Source organism: Erythrolamprus reginae, chromosome 3, assembly GCF_031021105.1.
Source record: "Erythrolamprus reginae isolate rEryReg1 chromosome 3, rEryReg1.hap1, whole genome shotgun sequence".
NCBI classification, from domain to species: Eukaryota; Metazoa; Chordata; class Lepidosauria; order Squamata; family Dipsadidae; genus Erythrolamprus; species Erythrolamprus reginae.
Genome location: NC_091952.1, coordinates 57,026,894 through 57,051,341, shown reverse-complemented (window position 1 = coordinate 57,051,341; position 24,448 = coordinate 57,026,894). Strand labels below are relative to the sequence as shown.

Here is a 24,448-nt window from a genome sequence, read left to right as displayed (position 1 = left end):
ACAATACACTAATTAGCCATTCTCTGAATATGAAAAAAGCCATGCTTTCCTTTATTGATTGATTGATTGATTGATTGATTGATTGATTGATTGAAGGATGGAAGGCTGAATCAACCTTGAGCTGGTGGTGAGATTTGAACCGCTGACCTTCAGATCTATAGTCAGCTTCAGTGGCCTGCAGTACATCACTCTACCTGCTGCGCCACCCCGGCTCACTATAAATAAATAAAACTAGTTTTAATGGACTTGTCCTTCTTTCCTACCTGAAAGGAGATTCTTTGTTCTTTTGGGGGTCTGAGTGTGTGATCCATATATTTCAGACTTTTCTAGGGCAATAATTTCCATCTTTTAAAGGCAAGAATATGAACTGCATTCATCTGATGAAATGGGATCCATTTCCATTTTATAACATAAATGTGTTTTATTTTCTTTCTGAATTTCTCAGGATATTTTTACCCTGCAGACATATTACTTTATGATTCATGCCTTATCTTCTGGGAACACTCTTTTTCCCCGCAAAGGGAAAGTATTGTTGGGACTCATGTCAAACTAACATTTCAGATAAGAAGTGTCAAACTGAAACTAATATAGAATACATAAATGCTCATGAATTGGACAGATTTGACTATTCAGTATTTCTCACCTCATCAAACTAACCCTCTTTCTTTTTTCCTTTATTGTTTTTGGGAAAAATAATGTCCTTTAACTGCTGAAATCTGAAATAATGTCATCTAACTGTCTGGGACCTTTTGTAGATCCCAACATATACTTTGAAGATTTATGCCAGGTTCTTCCAGGTTGCTGCTATTTAGATGTAATGAATTATAACCATTCATCACTTATCTGCTGTTGCCCGCACCATGGGTATCTATGATTATAACTTCTGTAAATACTATACAATTACAAATAATGGGAACTCAAGTATGAAATGTCTGAAACATCTAGAATAACTATCTCTATAGAAAACTACATACAAATTATTTGTTGTTCTACTTTTTAGAATTTATGATTTTTTAAATTGTCACTTGGATACTGTGTTCTTTGGACTGCATTCATGACTCCACTTTAAAGAATAAAAGATAAATGTAGGTGGTATCTTTAGTTGGATACTACATCACCTGAAAGGAATAGATGCTTTATTACCTTGGTAAATTGTAGGATCTAGTTGATTTTGGTTGATCTAAACCAGCGGTCACCAACTGGTGCTCCATGAGAAAATTTTGGTGGCCCACAGAAAAAAAATAGCATTTTTAAATTGCATTAATTAGGGGTCCTCAAACGATGACCCCTGGGCTGGATACATGGAATGCCTCTATTGTTGAAGAGAGTCACCCCCTTCAGGGTCTTCTTGTGCGGGTTGGAAGGGGCCAGAAATTCCGACTTGGGGTCTGCTTCAGCCTCGTGGTACAAGAGTGAGTTGCTGATGGTGGCGAACAGCTGGAAGACCTTGGCCAGAAACTGGCTGACCATCATGGCCAGAAACTGGCTGACCATCTGAGCCCTTTGAGCCTCCAGGCGCCAGTACCTGGCTTTGCATTCCCGCAGGTCTTCTCTCTGCTTGGAAAGCCTAAGCTCGTAGTCTTCAGTGAAGTGCTTCTACTGAGCCGCCTTGGACAGATACATTTTGAACTGAGCCAGCTGTTTCACCAACTTTTTTCATGGTGGTTGCTTAGGTCCAACAACTGCTTCCTTTTGGGGCCCTAAGGAGCCTAGGGGAGCAGGTGATGAGTGAGTGGGAGGGGAGGGCCCACTGAGTTGGCGACGCCCACCCAGTCATATGACCACCTAGACAGGTCCACCCAGCCAATAATTAGGCAGATCATATTAGTGGTCCGCAGAATTTAAAATTATGAATTTAGTGGTCCCTAAGATCCAAGGGGTTGTCAATCTCTGATCTAAACAAATAAATCCGGGATAGTCCTGATTAGCATTTGGATTGAGAACCCCCTGGAAAGACCAGGCTGTTGGTTAGAAGAAGAACAATAGTTGATGAACAACTATTTCCAAAACGTTGTCAAGAACCATGGAAAAATAACCATGGATGAATCAAGGACAAATGCATTCTATTTTTTAAGATGTTTTATTGGCATCAGCTTGCATTCCCATGATTAAAATAGCATGAGCCTTCATTGATGTCTGAAGAAATGAATCTACTGGAATAATTATGCCTGATAGATATGAGGAATTGCATGGGATTTTGCCTTGGAAATCAAATGATGACTACTCTTTCCTTTCCTCCCTCTTGCCCATCCTTGCAGGTTCCTCCACAGTGGACTTACTCATTTACCAGACGTTGTGTTACACTCATGATGAATTGTGTGACATTGATGTGGATGATTTCGTTCTCAAAATATGTGGCTTAGAGGAATTCCTCCAAAAGTGAGTGGGTGATATAAAAATTTAGGTTGTAATGTGGAATCTGGTTTTGACTAGATATATAAAATATTCTCATCTGCCTTATTGTTTTAATTTCTGTTTTGCCTTCATTGTCATTTTTATCCTTTATCCTTGCCACTTTTACCATCTTAGTGATTCTCATTTCCCTACTAATGGCTTTTAGTGTCTTTTAAAATAATCGAACGAATATTATTATTATTATTATTATTATTATTATTATTATTATTATTATTATTATTATTAATTTTATTTGTATGCCGCCCCTCTCCGTAGACTCGGAGTAACAGGTGTTATATCACTATGCATGTGGTCTTTGACATACAATCACAAAAGGGACTGGAATCTTAATCATAAAGCAAAGCAGTTATTAAGCAAGATATCATGCAACTGCTTCACTTGAGACTGCAATCCTGGTACAATGTTCCCTTGATTTTCGCGGGTTCGAACTTCGCGAATAGTCTATACCACGGTTTTTCAAAAAATATTAATTAAAAAATACTTTGCGGTTTTTTTCCTATACCACGGTTTTTCCCACCCAATGACGTCATATGTCATCGCCAAACTAATAATTTTTGCAAATAAATAACAAAAAAATAATTATTGTTAATAAATGTTTATAAATATCAGGATCACTAAGTGTCTTATTCAATGGTGAGTACCAGTAATAATGGTGTGTAAATGGTTGTTAAGGGAATGGGAAATGGTAATTTAGGGGTTTAAAGTGTTAAGGGATGGCTTGTGATACTGTCCATAGCAAAAAATGGTGTATTTACTTCCGCATCTCTACTTCGCGGAAATTCGACTTTCGCAGGAGCGGTCTCGGAATGCATCCCCCGCGGAAATCGAGGGAACACTGTACTCCCTATTTCAGTTGTTAGGCAGTCTTCTGGGTTGTTAAATGGACAGTGTCTCTGGTGATGAATATGGGGTGTCTCAGGAGGGGGGGGAGTCTCTAGGAGGCCATGTAGGAATGTCTCTCCACCCAAAAGCGGAAACCCTTCCCTGCTAAAAGCCAAGGAGGATTTTCAGCTCCTGAGTAGAGAGATACTTGATACGTGCCAGGCCTCTGGGCCTCTTCTATTTATTTGACTCGACTTCTATGCCGCCCATTCCTGAGGAAATTTCATATAGACGTTTAGTTGCGGTTTAGAAAAATATTATGGTTGATTGTATCAAAAGGTCTTGAAATATCAAAAGAAAGGAAGCACCAACAATAAGATACAAATAAATATTTCCTTCTTGCTGCAGAGCAGGGTTAGCAAGCATTCTGGTGACAAAAAACCTGCTCATTGAATGGAGAAGTGCATGTTAAGCATTTTCTTTAACCAGAGCAATGCCATGTAGACTCTCTGTCATTGGCACAGAAACTTATAGGAAAGAGTGAACGAAAACAATAAAAAGAAATCAAATATACAATCTAAAACTATAAAACCCTGATTAAAACCCATAATAAACTATCAAGACAACATGTATGCATACCATTCATACAATTTGGCCATGATAGTTGTTAATTCATGGCCACCAGGCCTGCTGGCAAGGCAGGAAGGCCAGTGGGGAGAAGCAGTATGGACATGGGAGGGGGAGTTGATTCTATAAGAGCCAGTGCAGCAACAGAGAAGGCCCTTCCCCACGGCCCCGTCAATCTGCATTGCTTAGTCGACGGGACCTGGAGGAGGCCAACTCTGTGTACTCTTATAGGTCTCTGGGAGGTATGTGGCAAGAGATGGTCCGTAAATAGCCTTGCTTTGAGCCATGTAGGGCTTTATAGGTAGTAACCAACACCTTTAATTGTGCCCGGAGACTAATAGGAAGTCAGTGCAGCTCACAGAACATAGGTGTTATATGGGTGTACCAAGGTACACCCATGACAGCTCGTGTGGCTGCATTCTGGACAATTTGGAGTCTCCAAATACTCTGCAAGAGTAGCCCCATGTAGAGTACATTGCAATAATAAAGACAGGAGGTGATGAGGGGCTGAGTGACTTTGTGTAGAGCCTCCTGGTCTAAATAGGGCTGCAACTGGTAAACCAGGTGAACCTGGGCAAATTCCCCATGGCCCCAGCTGAGAGATGGTGATCAAGGCTCAGCTGTAGATCCAGGAGGACACTGAAGTGGTGGACCCTATCTGAGTGGGTCAATGTTCTCCCCCCAGAACAATGGAGAGACAGATCGAATAGTCCTCAGGAGGAAATGCCCACAGCCACTCGGTCTTGTCTGGGTTGATCTTGAGCCTGTACCCACCCACCTTACCATAACCATCCTACCTCTCTGCTCAGGAGCTGAAAATACTGCTTAGATTTTGGCTCCCCATCACCTCTGGCAACTGCCTTAAAGAACTGCCTGCTGGAAGGTTTCAGCTCTATGCTTTTTTGGATTATGAAATCCAAATAGGCAAGGGGATGAAATCCTTTGGCAGACAGTTTATTCAGCCAGCACCCAATTGCGCTGGACAGGGAATGAAACTCGAACACAAGAGCTGGATGAAAAATGGGTCACTTTATTGATTACAGTAATAGACCTGCAGAGGGTGTTAAATGGGTGAAGATCCTGGACAAAACATACCTGGGCAACCAATGGGTGAACTCCTTGCTTGGTAAGGGTGAAGCGAGCCCCGCCTTCACCCAAATTGAAAGCCACGCCCAGCGTGTGGGAGGGCTCACCTCCATGACCCGGAACCGGAAGTGACGTAGATGAGCCCCAAGTGCTCCTCCTTCTCACCGCTCCGCCCGTGGAGGAGGCATGAGTTGTGAGATGAAGGAGCCCATCACCTTTTAACAGATGCCCAAGGGAGAACACACGGTTGCAACTGACACCCTTTCCACCCCGTTTTTGCCAATAGTGACCAAATAAAGAAAATTCAATCAACCTATTTACAATCGATACACCCCCTAACCCATTAAAAACCTCACACCTGACCAGGATGGAGAAGGCGAAAAAACAATCTGAAATTAAGTTTCCAGACTACCAAAAATTCCTTCTCGGCCCCAAAGGGCGACCTCTGCCAGACACCCTGGATAGAGCGGAGGGCAGGTGGGTGACCGTTCTGGAAGGCGAGCAGGGAGCAAAGGGGCGAGGGCGAGGGGTGCAGACCCTGAAATAGGCTGCAACCCCTCCCCTCGCTCCCAGCGGCCCCTGCAAGCCAACCACCGTTCATGGTGGGCTCCGATGCTTGGTGCCACGCCAATCAGCTGGGAGGCGGTGTCCCGCCCCCTCCCAGCTGAAACTGACATCCGGCCGGGGCGTTCTCGCCCCTCCCAGCCATCGCAAATATCTTTCACTCTTAAAAGTGAAAGGGAGTCCTCTTAGAAGGTGGTGGCAGCTTGCAAGTTTCCCATTGATCTTCTGTAGAAGCCAGCAGAGAAGAACATAAATGTCAATCACAAGGGTGCTTGGTAGCTGGTTGTAAATGTGAACATGTTCCCAGATGACAATCACATGGCTGAAGGGGATGGAGACACACATTTTGTGACAGTGGGGAAGTACTTTACAGGTTATAAAGCACCATTTCCTAGGGCCTAGGCCATCTTTAATTTGAACTGTTGTTAAGTGAATGGTCATAAGTTGAGGACTGTCTAGTCTGCACGTGCTTACGTGTTTCTTAAGTTACTTAGCATGAGCCAACAAAATCATGTGTTAGACTTCTGAAGATTGAAACTTCTCCACATTTAAAGAAAATCTAGAATTTGCATTGGTTAAAAACAATAGATCAGTGTTTCCATGCAATTATTCCAAATTGCACAGCTTCCATGTTAAACATTCCTGGAATTATTTTAGCATCTGTAGGGTTGTATTGAGGATATTTAAGTTTGCATTTTCTAAAACGATTTGTTCTGCAAGAGATATTGGTTGATTTTGGAAAATACAAGGAATGCTTGTTTATGAAATGAAGTAGAGTGCTAGTTCAAGAGATGTTGTGACAGTACTGATGCTTAAACACATTAATGTATAAGTTAAATAAGCTGCTGGGGGGGAAAATCATCTTCATTTTATACTTTAAAATTTGACCAACTTTAATATGTGGGAGATCTATGGAGATTCTTATCCAAGTCACCTTGGTTATTCCCAAGGTGCCTTTTCCAAAAGACAACTGGATGTTCTTGTAATATGTGGGAAATCTATACATTTATGTTTGCAATCAAATAATTATAGCTAAAAACTGGGCTATTCTGGGTTTTGTTTTTGGTTTTTTTTGGTACATGTGTTTTAAGTAATGTACCCATAGACAGGAGAATTCTAAGGCAGGCAAATTCCTCAAAAACAGTTTATTGAAAACATCTTATTGGTACAACTCGTGAAAGCCAACTCTAATATTCCCATGGTTATTGAAACGGTCCAAGTGCCGCCTCTATGTTGGTTGAGGCAGGCAGGATTCCCTTGGGTACCATTTGTTGGTGGTCAAGGGAAAGGGAGGATTTTGCCTTCTCTTTCTGCTCAAGATCCCCATGTACAATTTGTGGGCCACTGTTGACACAGAATGCTGGACTCGATGGGTTTTGGCCTGATTCAGCATGGCTCTTCTTATCTTCTTATGGCTTTCACCTAACTAAAAAGTAAAAGTTTCCCCTTTGTCCAATCCAGTTGCTGGCTGGTTGCTTGGTTACTTCACTCCTCCTCTGGCCAGCCACCTGTGCAAACGTCCTTGGTTCCCACAGGAAAGCTTTATTGTTTTGGCGACAAACCCCATCTATTTCCCCACTCCCTCTCTTGTGTGGCAACCCTGAAGTCTTCAAGGTTGCCTCAGCCAAGTTCAATTCAAGGTTAACAACATGTCAAGGTTGACAAGGATAGTCAAGGGATAGTTAATGATGCTCATGGTGTATAAGCTGAGAACTACTCAAATCTTCTTTTTTTCTGTTTTCTTGGTTTTATATCTATCACAGTTTGATTGATAAATTGGATCAATCAAAAGGAGGCATGAATATCTCCTTTTACATTTTGTTTTTGAATAACAAAAATCACTTCCCTTTTTCATTTCATTGGAATCGTGCCATTTTTAAAGTGGATGGAATAATGGAAATGCTATGTGTTTTCAAGGGAAAATCAATAAACATCCTGATTGGTGAACAGTCAGTCAAATAACTAGGAGGTAGTATTCCAAATGCTCAGTAGACCGTTTGAAATGATCTTCAGTCTTTCTTGTGCTGTATTTCCAACCAGACAAATTACTCATTTATACACTGAGACATTTAGAGTAACCTTGTAGTTTTAAACTTAAGAGCTTGTGGCCCAGTTACAGTGGCTGAGCATGCAACCTGGCAAGAGCAAACCGATTATTACAGAGACCAGCTTATTAAGGAATGGTCTTTAAAACCACAGAGGTCTTAGCAGAGAACCATTCAATACGTCAGAGAGACGGAGAGCATATGCACTCAAAAGAAACAAACTTCCCAAATTCTGCAATTATAACCCTGACCATTTTTTAAATGCATTCTTGTGGAAGCCTGCAACCACCAGCATGACTCAAACTACAGCCTGGTTTTCTCTTCATCTGTGAAAGGCAGTAAGTGGATGCATGCACATATGTGTGCCTAAATGGCTCAGAGACCTCTATCTCTTTCAGAAACACTTCGTGCATTAACATCTTTCAATATGCATTTTAAGTAATGGAAATACTCAAGCTGCTATCAATACTAAAGCTTGTAGAATGAATTGAGAGAGCCACTCTAGAAGAATGGAAGAGTGTCCTGGACTTTAAGCCAAATGAATTTATTTGTTTGTTTGTTAAAATATATACAAGTTAATAGGTATGGCATAAACATAAATAAAAGCAAAATAGATATGGGTAAATTTGGACAGTAGGACAGAGACGGTAGGCATGATGGTGCGCTTATGCACTGCCCTTACAGACATTTTAGGAATGGGCTGAGGTCGACTCTAGACAGTCTAAGGTTTAAAAGTTTTTGGGATTTGGGGAAGAAACCACAGAGTCAGGTAGTGTATTCCATGCATTGACAACTCTGTTGCTGAAATCGTATTTTCTGCAATCAAGTTTTGAGCGGTTTATTTTGAGTTTGAATCTATTTTGTGCATGTGTGTTGTTGCGGTTGAAGCTGAATTATTCATTGACCGGTAGGACATTGTGGTAGATGATTTTATGAACTACATTTAGATCAGATCAAAGGCGACACAGCTCTAGGTTTTCTAAGGCCAAAATTTCAAGTCTGTTGGAATGAGATACAGTAGTACCTCGTGATACGAACCCCTCGTGATACAAATTTTTTGAGATACAAACCCGGGGTTCGGAATTTTTTTGCCTCTTCTTACAAACTTTTTTTTACCTTACGAACCCACTGTGAATGCCGAACCCAGAAGTTCGGCAAAAGTTCGGGAGAACGCTGAGAAGCCCCGCCGCCTGTCTGTCACCTTCCAAAACAGCCAGGGGGATTCCAGGGGAAGTTCGGCAAAAGTTCGGGTTCAGTGTTCGGGTTCGGGAGAATGCCGAGAAGCGCCGCTCTCTGGCTTTCACCTTCGCAGAAGAGCCATGGAGCTGTCAGCTGGTCGGAAAGCTCAAACGGAGGTGGGGAATCCCAATAGGGAATTCCAGGGGCGGAGCTTTGACTTCATGGAGACATCCTTCCTGGTCGGCCGAAATGTGGACTCCAGGAAGGACATCTCCGTGACATCAAAGCTCCGCCCCTGGAATTCCCTATTGGGATTCCCCACCTCCGTTTGAGCCTCCCGACGGGCTGACAGCTCCACGGCTCTTCTGGGAAGGTGGTGGCACTTCTCGGCGTTCTCCCGAACCTGAACACTGAACCCGAACTTTTGCCGAACTTCCGGTTTGGCATTCAGGAGAATTCCGAGAAGCCCCCCGGCTGTTTTGGAAGGTGATAGACAGGCGGCGGCGCTTCTTGGCGTTCTCCTGAACCCAAAGTTTTGCCAAACTTTTCAGGTTCGGCATTCAGGAGAACGCCGAGAAGCGCCTGGCTGTTTCAGAAGGTGACAGCCGGGCGGCGGCGCCCAGTGGAGTGACGTTTTTGCGATTTTTTTTGGGGGGGGGGGGCTTGCACGCATTAATCGGTTTTCCATTGTTTCCTATGGGAAACATTGTTTCGTCTTACAAACATTTCACCTTACGAAGCTCCTCCCGGAACCAATTAAGTTTGTAAGACAAGGTATCACTGTATTCTGTTGCGAGCACTGGAGTAGAGTGTTCTTCTTGTGAAATATTTCTGGACTCTCTCAATTGTTTTAATGTCCGATATGCAGTGCGGGTTCCAGATGGGAGAGCTGTATTCGAGGATTGGTCTGGCAAATGTTTTGGATGCTCTGGTTAACAGTTTAATATTGCCAGAGAAGAAGCTATGCAAGATTAGGTTAACAACTCTTAGTGCCTTTTTGGCAATGATGTTACAATGGGCTCTGGCACTTAGGTCATTAGATATGAGTGCTCCCAAGGTCCTTAACAGAGTGAGGGTTGTCTACAAGGTCATGCCCTCTAAATTTGTATTTTGTGTTCTGATTCTTTTTGCCAACGTGTAAGACAGAGCATTTATTGGTTGAGATTTGAAGTTATTGTGATACATGGTCTAGGTCTTTTTGAAGGGTAGAAGTATTGAGTTATAATAATAACTCTCCCAATGATTTCTTACTGAGATTTTAAAATGCTATTTTTACATGGTAGAGATGTAATAAGCTATAAGCAAAAAAAAAAAAGAGCTTCCCTTTATGTAACATCACTTAATTAAAAACAGAAGCAAGAGATTTGCATCAGAAGAAGAAAAAAATTACACTGCCAACCTAGAACCCACAGGCGCCTCTTGTTTTGTTTTGATTCTCCTTCCAGCAAAATCTGGCACTGTATTTATGGAAAAGGAAAATCCCTTTTATATTATTGGAATCCATATCATAAAGAAGGGGAAGAAACAAAGCTGCTTCCACCAACATGTGGCTTCCAGATGTGATGAAACTACACTTCCCAGAATTCCCAGTCAGCATCTGCTTTATTGGCTTGAGAATGGTAGGATTTGTGGTCCCATCATTTTAGGAAGGCAGTAGTTGGGGGAAACTGCAGTAAAGTATACTTGCTGTTGCAAAAGCCATTAGATGGCAATGAATTCGACTGGAACTAAAGAGATCAGCTTAAGTCCAAATCTCTACTTACAATAGTTCTTTGATTCTATATATAATGCCTGTCTGAGGGTAGCATTGCTCTCTTACTGTTCTTACTTAGATTTTATTTTATTCTTTCCCTTCTTGCAAATTTGGAGCCCTAATTAATTTTTTCTAGACTAGCCTTTATCAGTTTGATATTTTGTGCTATGGGGTTTTGAGATAGGGTTTGGACTACAAACTCCATCTCCCAGTCAGCCTGGCCAATAATCATTCTGTTTAGAATAATAGAAAACGTACTTCCTAAGAATATAAGAACATAGAAGAGCCACGCTGAATTGGGCCAAAGCCCATCGAGTCTAGCATTCTGTGTCAAACAGTGGCCCACTAATTGTCCATGGGGATCTTGAGTAGAAAGAGAAGGCAAAACCCTCCCTTTCCCTTGACCCCCAACAAATGGTACCCAAAAGAATCCTGCCTGCCTCAACCAACATACAGGCAGCACTTGGACATCTGTTTCAATAACCAATAACCATATACTTCAATGAAGCAGAGTACCAGATTAGGGAGAAGTGGCTTAAATGACCTTTTTTTAGTCCCATTTTGTTGAGACTGTTTGTTTTAGTCAATGGATGTTGAGATACATCCATTACCAATGGCAATTTCAACAGTGATTTTTACTTTGTTTTACAAATGGCAATGTACAAACAGTTACTCACTTGGTGCATTGTGATTTTCTTATAAGACAGTTGATATTTTCTCCTCTGCCTTAATGCAAGAGAAACGGCTGTCAATTATGCTTGTGTACAAGGGCAGCTTGGTTAGCCTCCAGGGAAGGGTATCCTCCCATCTTTCTTTTCTGCCTAAACACCAGCTCACAGTATCCTTCCCATGCGTTTTGCCTTATGCCTCTGTCAAAAGAGAGAGGAAGCTGCAGCTTTTGCATTTGAAGGTCAAACCATATCGGCTCTAGACTGCTATTTATTGTCCCTGTTTTGGAGGTCGAGCACATTAAACTGTGCTTTGTGGGTGTTCCTTGAATACTAATAAACATACAAATGCTCAGTGGCTTTTATAGGGAGACTGAACAATCAAAGCTCAAATGTGTGTATAGCCTGTAAAAGCTGCTCCTATACCATTGTATGGGCTTGTGTCCCCGTGCGCATTGAAATGAGCTGTCTTGCCCCTTCTCTGTCCTGCCCCAAATCCGCCTCCTTGGCAGGACACCGAGTGCCAGATGAAGAGAGCAGGGGTGCCTTGTTGCCCTTCCATCCACATGGAAATAGCTGTAATGAGCTGGTGTGCAAATGCCCTGGTCTATTAACCATGCTCCAAATGATCCTTAGAAAACCTGTGTTTTTTCCTAAGCTGTTTCTCCAGAATGTTTTGCTTAGCTTTAATTTTGTTCTCACTGCCTAATGTAACCTGGAGAAGGGTTAGCAAAGCTGACAGTAGACAACAGCAATGGTTCACATGTCTTTCACCCTAATGCTGTTTTGACCTGCTTAGATGAGAGTTGCGACTGCACTCACAATCAGCCCTATGATGTGGGTCAACCCATTATTTATTTATGCCTTACAGCATTTCTATCTTGTCTCAGTCAAATGATTTTTAGGGATTAACACACTATAGAAAAAAACCTGCTTAAAGAGACCACAGTAATAAGATCAGCATAAAATGAAAAGACCGTAATGATAAAATAGCAGCTTAGTACTAAAAGAGGTCAAAAACACCACTGAAATGGTTCAGTGTATTTAAAATGCTCTCCAGAACAGTTCTGTTTTCAGCATCGGTCTCAATGGAGTCAGGAGGGAATCAATTTGATCTCCACAGGGAACTGTTCAATAGCACCAGTTACAAAGCCTGGCCCAACTCCCTTTCTCTCCTAAAAGTAGGACATAAGAGCAGTTTCTCCCTAGAGAACCTGGTAGGCTGGATTGATTCTCCTTGGTTCAAGGTGGTCATGTGGATATCTAGGGCCCAAGCCATAAATATTTTTATATGGCACATTAAATTAAGCCTAGAAGATACAGAGCATATAGCAAAGGGACTTCCACAGCCTGGTTCCAGTTAGTATCAGGGCAATATGTATGGCAATAAAGGCATGAGAACATCATCTAACAAAAACTCATGCCTTTATTGCCATACATATTGCCTATTCCAAGTTAACACTTAAGTTGATGAAAGACCTTAATAGACAAATAGCCTTTTGTGTGGGAACTTAATTTCAGTCAGATCTGCCCCATCCAGATCCAGACTCCAGCATCCAACAATCTTGCCCATAACCAAAGGGCAATATAAAGTTATTTATCATTAGCATACTGATGATAACGCATCCCAAATTACTGGATAATTTCACCCATTCATTTATTAATTAAATTACATTAATTTATTAATTACATTTATTAATTAAATTTGTATGCCACCCATTCCTGAGGGAACTTCATATAGAAGTTTAGTAGCGGTTTAGAAAAATATTATGGTTGATTGTATCAAAAGGTCTTGAAATATCAAAAGAAAGGAAGCACCAACAATAAGATACAAATAAATATTTCCCTTCTTGCTGCAGAGCAGGGTAAGCAAGCATTCTGGTGAATGGAGACGTACATGTTAAGCATTTTCTTTAACCAGAGCAATGCCACGTAGACTCTCTGTCATTGGCACAGAAACTTATAGGAAAGAGTGAACGAAAGGAAATCTTCACTGTCATGTGACCCCTGAACTATAGTTCTCACATCCTGGTAGATCCTGCTGCCGCAAATACATTAGAAATTATCAGAAGCAGAATTTCCTGCTGATTTGGGGCAGGAAATAATATAAAACAATGGAAAAAAAGTTTTGGTCAATGTCAAGTAAATTTAATAAGACAAAAAAAGCATGTGGTTTAGAATATACAAATTCTATCCAATAATGGGAGGGAAAGAAGGCCCCCTAAGTTACACCCACTTTGAATATCCACTCAAATACTGATCATAAAATAATAATGTTAAAAGGCTGGCCCCTAGCTGATAAAAGGCAATCTATCTCTGTTCTAAATGATCCTTGCTCTTCTTGTATTTCAGCCAAAAACAGGAGTGCATGCATGCTAGCTACATACAGTGGTACCTCTACTTAAGAACGTAATTTGTTCCGTGACCAGGTTCTTAAGTAGAAAAGTTTGTAAGTAGAAGCAATTTTTTCCATAGGAATCAATGTAAAAGCAAATAAGGTGTGCAAACCCATTAGGAAAGAAATAAAAGCTCGGAATTTGGGTGTGGGGAGGAGGAGGAAGACGTGGAGGAGGAGGACAATTGCTGCCGAAGGAAGAAGGTGAGGTGAGGGGAATCAAAAAAATCCAAAACTTTAAGTCTTAAAAAAAATAAGAGGGACTCTGAGGCGGCGAGGAGGAACATGCCCTCTCCTACACGGTGCGAGGCTGCTTCCCATATTCTGTGCCAGAGAGAGAAACCCATATGAGAGGGGGGAACCTCCCGCTCCTTTGAGGTAAAGGCTGCTGCTGCTGCTACCTGCTTCCTCTTCCTTCCCATGCTGAAGGGCTCCCCTCTCCTCTCATTCGCTCGCTCGCTTTGTAGCTGTCGCCTTTCCTTCACTGTGGTGACTTCTCAGTTTGGCTGAAGCCAAGTTGACCCAGCTGGGGCAAAGCACCCCCTTTTGTCTTTCTGTGCCCAGTTGCTCCGGGAGGTAACCTCGTGCTGGGTGTATGGGAGGCAGCGTGAGGGAGTCACCACAGCTAAGTGATTTATTCCCTCTCCAACTCCCAGAGAAAGGAAAATGCTTCATTCACTCTGGGCTGCCAAAGCCTCCTTAAGCACCACTGAAAGGCTCCTCTGGCAGCCCAGAAAAGCCCGAGATGGCCAGGATTAAAGGGGGAATGGCAGGAAACTGGTTGGGCCTTTGTGTCGCTGTCAAATTTCCTGGGAAATGTTTCCGGACTTGGGTTCTTAAATAGAAAATGGTTCTTACGAAGAGGCAAAAAAATCTTGAACACCCGGTTCTTATCTATAAAAGTTCTTAAGTAGAGGCATTCTTAGGTAGAGGTACCACTGTACTATCAAATCTTAGTGGAAATAGATGAACTGATTATTTTATTGTTCTGACAAATAATAACCTAGATTCTAGACACTGGTGCATTTGACTGAGAGAAGCTCATCCAGAAGATGGCATATTCATTCACTGATAGCTGGATACCTGTAGTTCACTACAAAACTGAATAATGGAATAGAATTCTAAACTCCCAGCCCGCAGGACGGATGATTGAAGGCAAAAACGCCCCAATTTTTGTGAAAAATGGGCCATTTCTTTGAAAACACAGGGGTGATGATTTTAATTTTAATGATGCCATTAAAATTAAAAAATACCTTTGAAAGCAATCAGTATATGTGAATTAAGTACTGCAAATTGCCACTATATCAAACAAATGTTTCTTAGACGTCTGCTGTAGCACTTCCTTAAAAGGAAACACTATTCTGGTAGCACATCTGACTTTTTAAATATCTTCTTTTCCCAATCTTTGAAGTTTTGTTTTACTCTGCTTTCCTACTCCCATTTAAAAGCAAAACACCCTCTCTTTCTCTTTCTCTGTCCCCTGACAATCACTTCTTTGTAATGACAGCTGTGCTGCATGGGCAAGCCAGGATGCAGGGTGGGGAGAGATAAGTCCTAACTTTTCCTTTTAGACTAGCAGGTAAAAGGGCCAGACGTCCTGTTCCAACTACTATGAGGTGACCGGCCCTTTCCTCCTGAGCCCTTCCAACCCTTCATTTCTCTGGAGGAGAAACTGCACAAGCTACATAACCTGTCCAACGCCTTCCAAATTAACCTTTTGCCTTTGATAACTCTGAGCAGAGGAACGGCTTTATTATTTGCAAATTACGTTGTTTTTGTACAAAGCAGGTACCTCGTTCCTCTTCTTCTCCTTTCTCTCAGTCAGCAGAATGACTTGGTCCGATCCTGAACATAGGTTAGTAGGCCAATAGGGAGTTGCATTTGGTAGTCTTCATTCTGATGCCACAGAAACCCAACATCTGTTTCCCAGACTTTGTAATATCTGGGTTTAGCATACCCTGTTTCCCCGAAAATAAGACGTACCCCGAAAGTAAGGCATGTCAGAGGTTTTGCGGAATTTGCTAATATAAGGCACCCCCTGAAAATAAGGCGTAGTCAAGTTTACATACGGTACGGTGGAAAAAACATACGGTATCATTCAAAGCTGTGCATAGCAGTACCGTAATAATGTGGCGTCCCCTGCTGGCCTCTTCCATCGCTTTGTACCGTCCAGTACAGCAGACACAGTCTGCTGCTGTCTCACCGCCATTACAGTCTCCACTACAGTGTGTAGACTGTAGTTCCTCTGGTGGCCGGAAGCTGCAATAGCGGGAGTATACTGTTGTAGCATATAAGTGCCGTCGTTTGTGTGTGTGGGTGCCATACTGACAGGTACCGTACCGTAATCATTGTACTGTAAGGTACACTTTCTTTGGGGGTATCAGCTTTTCTGCCTGTGAATTTGTCTTATTTGAGAAATATAAGGCACCCCCCGAAAATAAGACGTAGCACAACTTTTGGAGCAAAAATTAATATAAGACAGTGTCTTATTTTCGGGGAAACATGGTAGTACAGTGATCCCTCGATCATCGCGAGGGTTCCGTTCCAGGACCCCTCGCGATGATCGATTTGTCGCGAAGTAGCGGTGCGGAAGTAAAAACACCATCTGCGCATGCGCAGATGGTGTTTTTATTTCCACAGCAGCAGCGAGGAGCCGAAGATTGGGTTTCCCCGCCGCCTCGCTGCTGCTGCTTGTCCGCGCGCGTGCCGCCCGCCCCCCCCCCGCGCTGTTGCTGGGGCCGCTTCTCAGCTGAGAAGCGGCCCTGGGGTTTCCTCCACGCGCGCGCGTGCTGCCCACCCCCCGCGCTGTTGCTGGGGCCGCTTCTCAGCTGAGAAGCGGCCCTGGGGTTTCCCCCCCGCGCGCGCGTGCTGCCCACCCCCCGTGCTGTTGCTGGGGCCGCTTCTCAGCTGAGAAGCAGCCCTGGGGTTTCCCCTCCGCGCGCGCGTGCTGCCCACCCCCCGCGCTATTGCTGGGGCCGCTTCTCAGCTGAGAAGCGGCCCTGGGGTTTCCCCCCGCGCGCGCGTGCTGCCCACCCCCCGCGCTGTTGCTGGGGCCGCTTCTCAGCTGAGAAGCGGCCCTGGGGTTTCCCCCCCGCGCGCGCGTGCTGCCCACCCCCCGCGCTGTTGCTGGGGCCGCTTCTCAGCTGAGAAGCGGCCCTGGGGTTTCCCCCACGCGCGCGCGTGCTGCCCACCCCCCGCGCTGTTGCTGGGGCCGCTTCTCAGCTGAGAAGCGGCCCTGGGGTTTCCCCCCCGCGCGCGCGTGCTGCCCACCCCCCGCGCTGTTGCTGGGGCCGCTTCTCAGCTGAGAAGCGGCCCTGGGGTTTCCTCCACGCGCGCGCGTGCTGCCCACCCCCCGCGCTGTTGCTGGGGCCGCTTCTCAGCTGAGAAGCGGCCCTGGGGTTTCCCCCCCGCGCGCGCGTGCTGCCCACCCCCCGCGCTGTTGCTGGGGCCGCTTCTCAGCTGAGAAGCGGCCCTGGGGTTTCCCCCACGCGCGCGCGTGCTGCCCACCCCCCGCGCTGTTGCTGGGGCCGCTTCTCAGCTGAGAAGCGGCCCTGGGGTTTCCTCCACGCGCGCGCGTGCTGCCCACCCCCCGCGCTGTTGCTGGGGCCGCTTCTCAGCTGAGAAGCGGCCCTGGGGTTTCCCCCCCGCGCGCGCGTGCTGCCCACCCCCCCGCGCTGTTGCTGGGGCCGCTTCTCAGCTGAGAAGCGGCCCTGGGGTTTCCCCCCCGCGCGCGCGTGCTGCCCACCCCCCCGCGCTGTTGCTGGGGCCGCTTCTCAGCTGAGAAGCGGCCCTGGGGTTTCCCCCCACGCGCGCGCGTGCTGCCCACCCCCCGCGCTGTTGCTGGGGCCGCTTCTCAGCTGAGAAGCGGCCCTGGGGTTTCCCCCCCGCGCGCGCGTGCTGCCCACCCCCCCGCGCTGTTGCTGGGGCCGCTTCTCAGCTGAGAAGCGGCCCTGGGGTTTCCTCCACGCGCGCGCGTGCTGCCCACCCCCCCGCGCTGTTGCTGGGGCCGCTTCTCAGCTGAGAAGCAGCCCTGGGGTTTCCCCCCCGCGCGCGCGTGCTGCCCACCCCCCGCGCTGTTGCTGGGGCCGCTTCTCAGCTGAGAAGCGGCCCTGGGGTTTCCCCGCGCGTGTGCCGCCCACCCGCCCACGCCGTTGCTCGCGCCTTACCGGGGCAAGAGGGGGAAGACCCAGGGAAGCCTCTGCCCGGCGGGGAAACTCCACCATCTACGCATGCGTGGAAGGGCACGCATGCGCAGATGGTGGAGTTTACTTCCGGGTTGAAAACTCGCGATATAGCGTTTAGCGAACATCGAGGTCGCGAAACTCGAGGGATCACTGTAGTTTAGCATAAGCATTTCCATCTCAAATTATTTTAGCAGATACAAGCTTCAGGGAAATTGTGTTATGGTTATTTTTGGTATCGTTCCTTTTCCTGTCAGATTATTATTATTTCTTTATTTTAAATCATGTATTACAAAAATTAAATCAATCTATGTTTCCTTTTTAAGATCATAAGTTTTAACTGCTTGGTTTTCCACTAGGTAATGAAAAACAATAAAAGGGGGGGACAGAGGGCGAGAGAGAGAGGGGGGGGGACATACATAAAAATAATGATTGAATCTGCAAATAGTTCTCTTGGGGAAGAGAACTGAGGCATAATGTTGTGTATAACTTAAGTGCATGATTTATTCATTGTTCCTAAGCTTTGCAATTGTAAAAGTAGAATATCCTTGTTCTGCACTATACACAGAATCATGAGTGTCCAGGGGTTATGGAGATGGGGCAAGAGGAGGCAAGCGAGATCAATGCCTCATTACATCATTGCAGAAGCAACATGGATTATGTCATTTATGTCAGCTGTGTTTCATTGCAATCAGAAATTACTGTACACAATTCATGTCAAAATTTGCACAATGATATCATGACCTGTATCGAATACCTGTGTGCAGGCTGGTTAATAGGAAGTTTAGAAATCTTTGCTACATAGAAACATAGAAACATAGAAGATTGATGGCAGAAAAAGACCCCATGATCCATCTAGTCTGCCCTTATACTATTTTTTATATTTTATCTTAGGATGGATATATGTTTATCCCAGGCATGTTTAAATTCAGTTACTGTGGATTTACCAACCACGTCTGCAGGATAATAATAATAATATTGTTATAATAATATGCTACTGGAATAATCTCAGTAATGTACAGGGAGGAAAAGTCCTTTACTTAAATTTTCTGCATTTATTTGTATCATTCCAGCAAACATCCACTAGGAAGTCATGAATATATTCAACACTGCAGGAAGTTTGATATAGATATCCGGCTGCAGCTGATGAAGAGGAAGGCTGTTCGCAGTGACCTGGCTAGGATGGTAAATGCCTGGCGCGTAAACTTGAAAATCAGCTCTAACGAAATTGTTGCTTCTTTACGAGTCCTAATTCAGATGAACCCATACAGTATTTCCATTAACATAATGTTAGAGCATGTTTGGTAGAAAAATAGTTCTTATATGTTGAAGGCTAGGACAAGGTTTTGACTTAAATTTAACTCTTTATATTATTTTTAATATAGTGTTTAATCCATAATTATCGACGGAGCAGCATTTGTTGCTGGTCTAGTTGTAAAGCTTTACTTGAGGAGTATAATTATTCTTAAAGAGGAATAGCAAGATTTAGCATATGTGTAAAACACAGGTGTCAATCTCAATGCAGCACGCTGCCGTCACTTGATATTTCGTGACATTTTTCCCATTCACAGAGCTGGGGTGGGTGTGGCCTACACATATGGATCTGGCCCACAAGCCGCCACTTTTGACACCCTTGGTCTAGGGCAGTGATGGCAAACCTATTTTTTCCTCGGGTGCCGAAAGAGCTTGTGCGCACGCTATCGCACCTATGCGAGTGCCCACATCTATAATTCAATACCTGGGGAGGGCAAACAGCTTCCTCCCGCCCCCCGCCAAAGACCTTCTGGAAGTTAGAAATGTCCTGTTTCCCAAATATGGTGGGCCCAGTAGGCTTGTGTTTTGTCCAGGCTTCCCTGGAGCTGGGGGAGGATAAAAATGCCCTCCGCCATCCCCCTGGAGGCTCTCTGGAAGCCGAAAATGCCCTCCCAGAGCCTCTGTGCCAGCCAAAAATCAGTTGGCCGACACACACATGCATGTTGGAGCTGAGCTAGGACAATATGTGCCAGCAGATAAGGCTCTGTGTGTCACCTGTGGCACCCATGCCATAAGTTCTCCATCACTGGTCTAGGGGCAGATTCCCATTTTTGCCGCTACCGGTGCACTGCATGTGCATTTTCTCTTCTGCATGTGCATCCCAGGGTATTTTTGCTTCTGTCCATGTGCAGGAAGCAAAATCTTGTGAGAAAATGCATGCATGAGAGAGATTTGAATGATTTTTTCTTCCGCGCATGTTCAGAAGCAAATAAGTACCAAAATCTCATGCGTGCATCACCTGCGAGATTTTGCCTCCTGTGCATGTGCAGAAGCAAAAGCACCCTGGGATGCGCGTACATGCAGGAGAACAGAAGCTGTGCACGCAGCGCAACTTTCATTACTGGTGCGCCATCCTCATCCATACCAGAAGCATCCCGCTATTGCCTTGGTCTAATGCTAGAGTGTAACAACCAGTACTGGGTTGCTCCCAGTTCGGACTGATTCTTAGAACTGGTAGTGGCCATGGTGGGAGCCTCTGCCCACCTGCCTGGGATAACTCTGTGCATGCGCAGAAGTGTTACGCCGCGAGTGAGCACATGAACCGGTGGCAAAATTATTTAGAACCCACCACTGGTAACAACATTCTAGAGCAGTGATGGCGAATCTTTTTTTCCATGGGTGCCGAAAGAGCATGGGCACGCTCTATCACACATGCCTGAGCACCCACACTCATAATTCAATGCCTGGGGACGGCAAAAGCAGCTTCTCTTGTAGTCCCTCTGGAGGCCGGAAATGGTCTATTTCCCAACTTCTGGTAGGCTTGTGTTTCACCCTCCCCAGGCTCCAAAGGCTTCCTTGGAGCTAGGAAAGGGTAATAACGCCCTCTCCCATTAGATTAGATTAGATTTATTGGATTTATATGCAGACTCGGGGCGGCTCACAGCAATGGTAAAAAACAGTACATAGTAACAAATCTAATATTTAGCTATCTAAATTACAGTTTTAGGTTAAAAAGTCCCCCCCCCCCAATATATAAAAACAAGCACACAATTGAATCATAAACAAAAACTACATCGGCAAGGGGGAGATGTTTCAATTCCCCCATGCCTGACGGCAGAGGTGGGTTTTAAGGAGTTTACGAAAGGCAAGGAGGGTAGGGGCAATCCTAATCTCAGGGGGGAGCTGGTTCCAGAGGGTCGGAGCCACCACAGAGAAGGCTCTTCCCCTGGTTCCTGCCAGACGACATTGTTTAGTTGACGGGACCCGGAGAAGGCCAACTCTGTGGGACCTAATCGGTCGCTGGGATTCGTGCGGCAGAAGGCGGTCTCGCAGATATCCTCCCAAGGGCTCTCTGGAAGCCAAAAATCCCTTCCAGGGCCTCTATGTGAACTAAAAATCAGCTGGCCGGCACACACATGCACACTGGAGTGAACTAGGGCAACAGCTCACGTGCTAGCAGATATGGCTCTGCATGCCACCTGTGGCACCCATGCCATAGGTTTGCCATCATTGTTCTAGAGTCTTAAGATTTTATTTATGGTCCTTAGAAGCTTCTGAGATTAAACTGCTGATATTCAGTACCAAAACTGTATCCTCTACATTTTAATAAAATATATCCTAAAAGAACTATGTTTATTGTCTGAGAGTCTCCACATATATCTTAGCAAAGATTCCCCCCCCCAAAAAAAATCTGCCCAGATAAAACCCAAAATTCAACCCTGCACAGCATCTGGTGATATTATTAACATGCCCACTGAAGTCATCAGAGGCGATTCACAATCACTGTATTAATCATCATAGTAACTCTGGCATCTTGATTCCTGTTTAAATACCACCTGCAATATGGAATACCTCTCTGATACAAGTATGACTTTGATCAGATGTGCTGATACCTGGATAGTGAGAACAACAATCACACCTGGGTGTCTGTTTATGCAGAACATTTGTTAGAGCTAATAGTTTCATGTTTTACCTATACTGCTGCAATTAAAGTGTCTATTGCATTGCAAGTGCTACAGCGTTATTTTGTGTTCGACAAATTGCATCTCCCTAATATAAGAGAAGTTAGCAGTGGTATAATTTCAGGACAACTGCTTTAATAAATAGAATGTTGACAAGTCAGTAATGACTTGTATTCAGGTGTATTCTGCTTCCTCAAAAATCAAATTTAAAAGCTATTTTCTGTTCTGTCTGGGTCCCCCCAGACGCCAACACCAACCAAAAAGAGTATCCAGACACACTGGTAAAAAGCAAAGGCAGTTTATATAATTCAAAGCAAACACAGGTAACAAAAACTGTTCTTACAGACAGGAACACTATGAAGCTTCACAGAGGTTTCACGAAGGCCAGGTAATAAAACAGGATTCTTGCTGGCAAAAACAACGCTGGAGATAATAAAACCCACGCCTCCCCCAAGTCTTCCAGACTTTTAGGCCACAAGCCAAGATCAGAGACGCCGAGAATCGAAGCAAGGTCACAGGACTCCCAAATGATAACTCTCCACAAGACTGTAAGGGCGGGCCTGCCTTTTCAACCCTGCTGAGGAGAACCACACCCAAACCCAGCTGTTGCCAATTCAGGGATGGAAATACCTTTCTAATTGGCCCCGTCTTTGAGCTGCTCGTCACTGCCTCATGTCTATTATAGCCTGTGCGTCTTCATCCAATGAATCCAGGCTACTAGCTGGGGAGAGTCCCCCCCCCGGGGGTCTCAGGCTGCTCTCCCTCCTCCTCTTCCTGACGTTCCTCTCCCCCGTCTGCCTGGTCCTCCCCCTCCTGTTCACTGTCCTCCTCCTCTGGGCATGGATCCGGCAGAGATCCAGCCGGTCCCTGAGGAGCCTCAGGCTAAATAACAACATTTTCTAGAAACAAAATTGTTTTTGAAAATTAATAAGTAAATAATCCTTTTGTCAGAAAGAAACCCAGTGCTCTATCTCTTGTGAAGCATGTATGCATATATATTTTGTAATGAAAGCATTATTTATTTATTTATTTATGCATTCATTCAATCGATCAATGCAGTTGGCCAACTATTTTACAAAAAACGGCTCAGAGTAGCATTTAAGCGTTGAAAACAGTTGACCAACAACCAGGATGTTCAAGGTCACTAATACAAAATCATAACTAACAGAGCCCATCTCACCATCTGGCCCCAAATTACCTGGGGGAACAGCAGGTCTTTAATATCTTACAAACAGCTAAAAGGGCTGAGGCCATCTGGATCTCCAGAGGGATGTTGTTCCATTGAGCAGGTGCTTCCACAGAGAAAGCTTTACTCTGGGGTCCAATAAGATGACATTATCTAATGAAAGGGACCTGAAATATGCCCTCCATACTAGATGGGTGAGGCAAGCAGACAGTATGGGAATCAAATTGTCCTGCAAATAGCCTGGCCCTGTGCCATGTAGGCTTTAAAGGTAATGACCAGCACTCCCAAAGGTCCACTGGGAGCTAGTGCAATGGTACTATATAGACCTAAAAAGAAATACACAACAGCTGCAGCTTCTGAATGCCTTTCAGGTCCATTGTAGAGTGTATTACAAATGGGAGTTGATTAAGATGTGAGTCACTATGAGCAAAGCCGCCTAGTCCAGGAATTGGTCCAGGAACTGGTGCAATTGGCACACAATGAACTTGTGCAAATATCCTCCTAGAGATGCCTACCATTGATTCTTCAAGCAGGACACGTGAGTGAAGGAGGAGCCCTAAGTTGCGCACTGACCAAGTCCCCCCCCCCCATGCAGATGGAAAACCTCTGGATCGTTGTGGGGGGGAAGGTTAGTAGTTGGAGGCTTTAAAACTCTTGGCCTTGCCAGGGTTAAGCAGAAGCATGGCATTGGATAAGAACCTTGATGGTTGGCCCAAATCAGAGATTTATAGCTTGGTTCATTATCAAACAATAACACAGGCAGCTTTGCAGCAGGCAGCCTTAACAGTGTAACAGAGAGATGTTGAGTTTTGTTGAGCAACTGCTTTTCTTAATATAGGTGAATGATGACCAAAGCCCTTCCACACTCAACCATTATGTTCATCTCCAAGAGAGACCAATCAAGCAGACCATCACCAGGTAAAAAAAATATATGAATGAAACTCTAATGTAGTTGGTAGAGAAACAATACATAAATAGAACTTCTGTGGACTATATAGGCTAATACTAAATGACAAAAAGACACATTAAGAGACATAGCACTACTGGAGTTCTTAATGTGGGCCAGCCATGTTTGCTGGCCATATGGGGAAAATCTGCAACTCACTCGTAGGACATATGGATAGCATGAAAATGTTCCATGTTCAACCCCGGCAGCTCTAAATATGGCTGGGAAAAACTCATGACTGAAAACCTGAAGAATTGCTAATCAGGACAAACAGTTCTGAGCTCGTATAAGTGTGCAAATAGGCTTTGACTTGACAATAAATCGATCCTCCATATGAAATAAAAATAATTCAATTTTCTCTTCTGAGCTGTTCATTGTTACTTCTTACAGGCAGGCCCTGACCCTTCTTTTTGATACCTTCCACAATGAGGTGGATGCATTCTTAGCAACTGAGGTAAGAGGGCAGTCAGATTTATTTATCTATCTATCTGTCTGTCTGTCTGTCTTATTTGATTGATTGATTGATTGATTGATTGATTGATTGATTTGCATGCCGCCCCTCTCCGTAGACTCGGGATGGCTAACAACAATAATGAAACAACATGTAACAAATCTAACATTTAAAATAATTTTTAAAAACCCAAAT

The 24,448-nt window shown here is 44.5% G+C and overlaps 1 protein-coding gene across 1 annotated transcript in view; it reads left to right on the top strand.

Annotated features, from left to right (window-relative positions):
* Positions 1-24,448, top strand: part of PIK3C2B (phosphatidylinositol-4-phosphate 3-kinase catalytic subunit type 2 beta) — a 100,398-nt gene that overhangs the window by 8,706 nt on the left and 67,244 nt on the right. The window contains exons 4-7 of the mRNA XM_070745449.1: positions 2,259-2,379; positions 18,809-18,920; positions 23,695-23,774; positions 24,193-24,256. Coding sequence (XP_070601550.1) covers positions 2,259-2,379; positions 18,809-18,920; positions 23,695-23,774; positions 24,193-24,256 — 377 coding nt within the window. The remainder of the gene's footprint in view (positions 1-2,258; positions 2,380-18,808; positions 18,921-23,694; positions 23,775-24,192; positions 24,257-24,448) is intronic.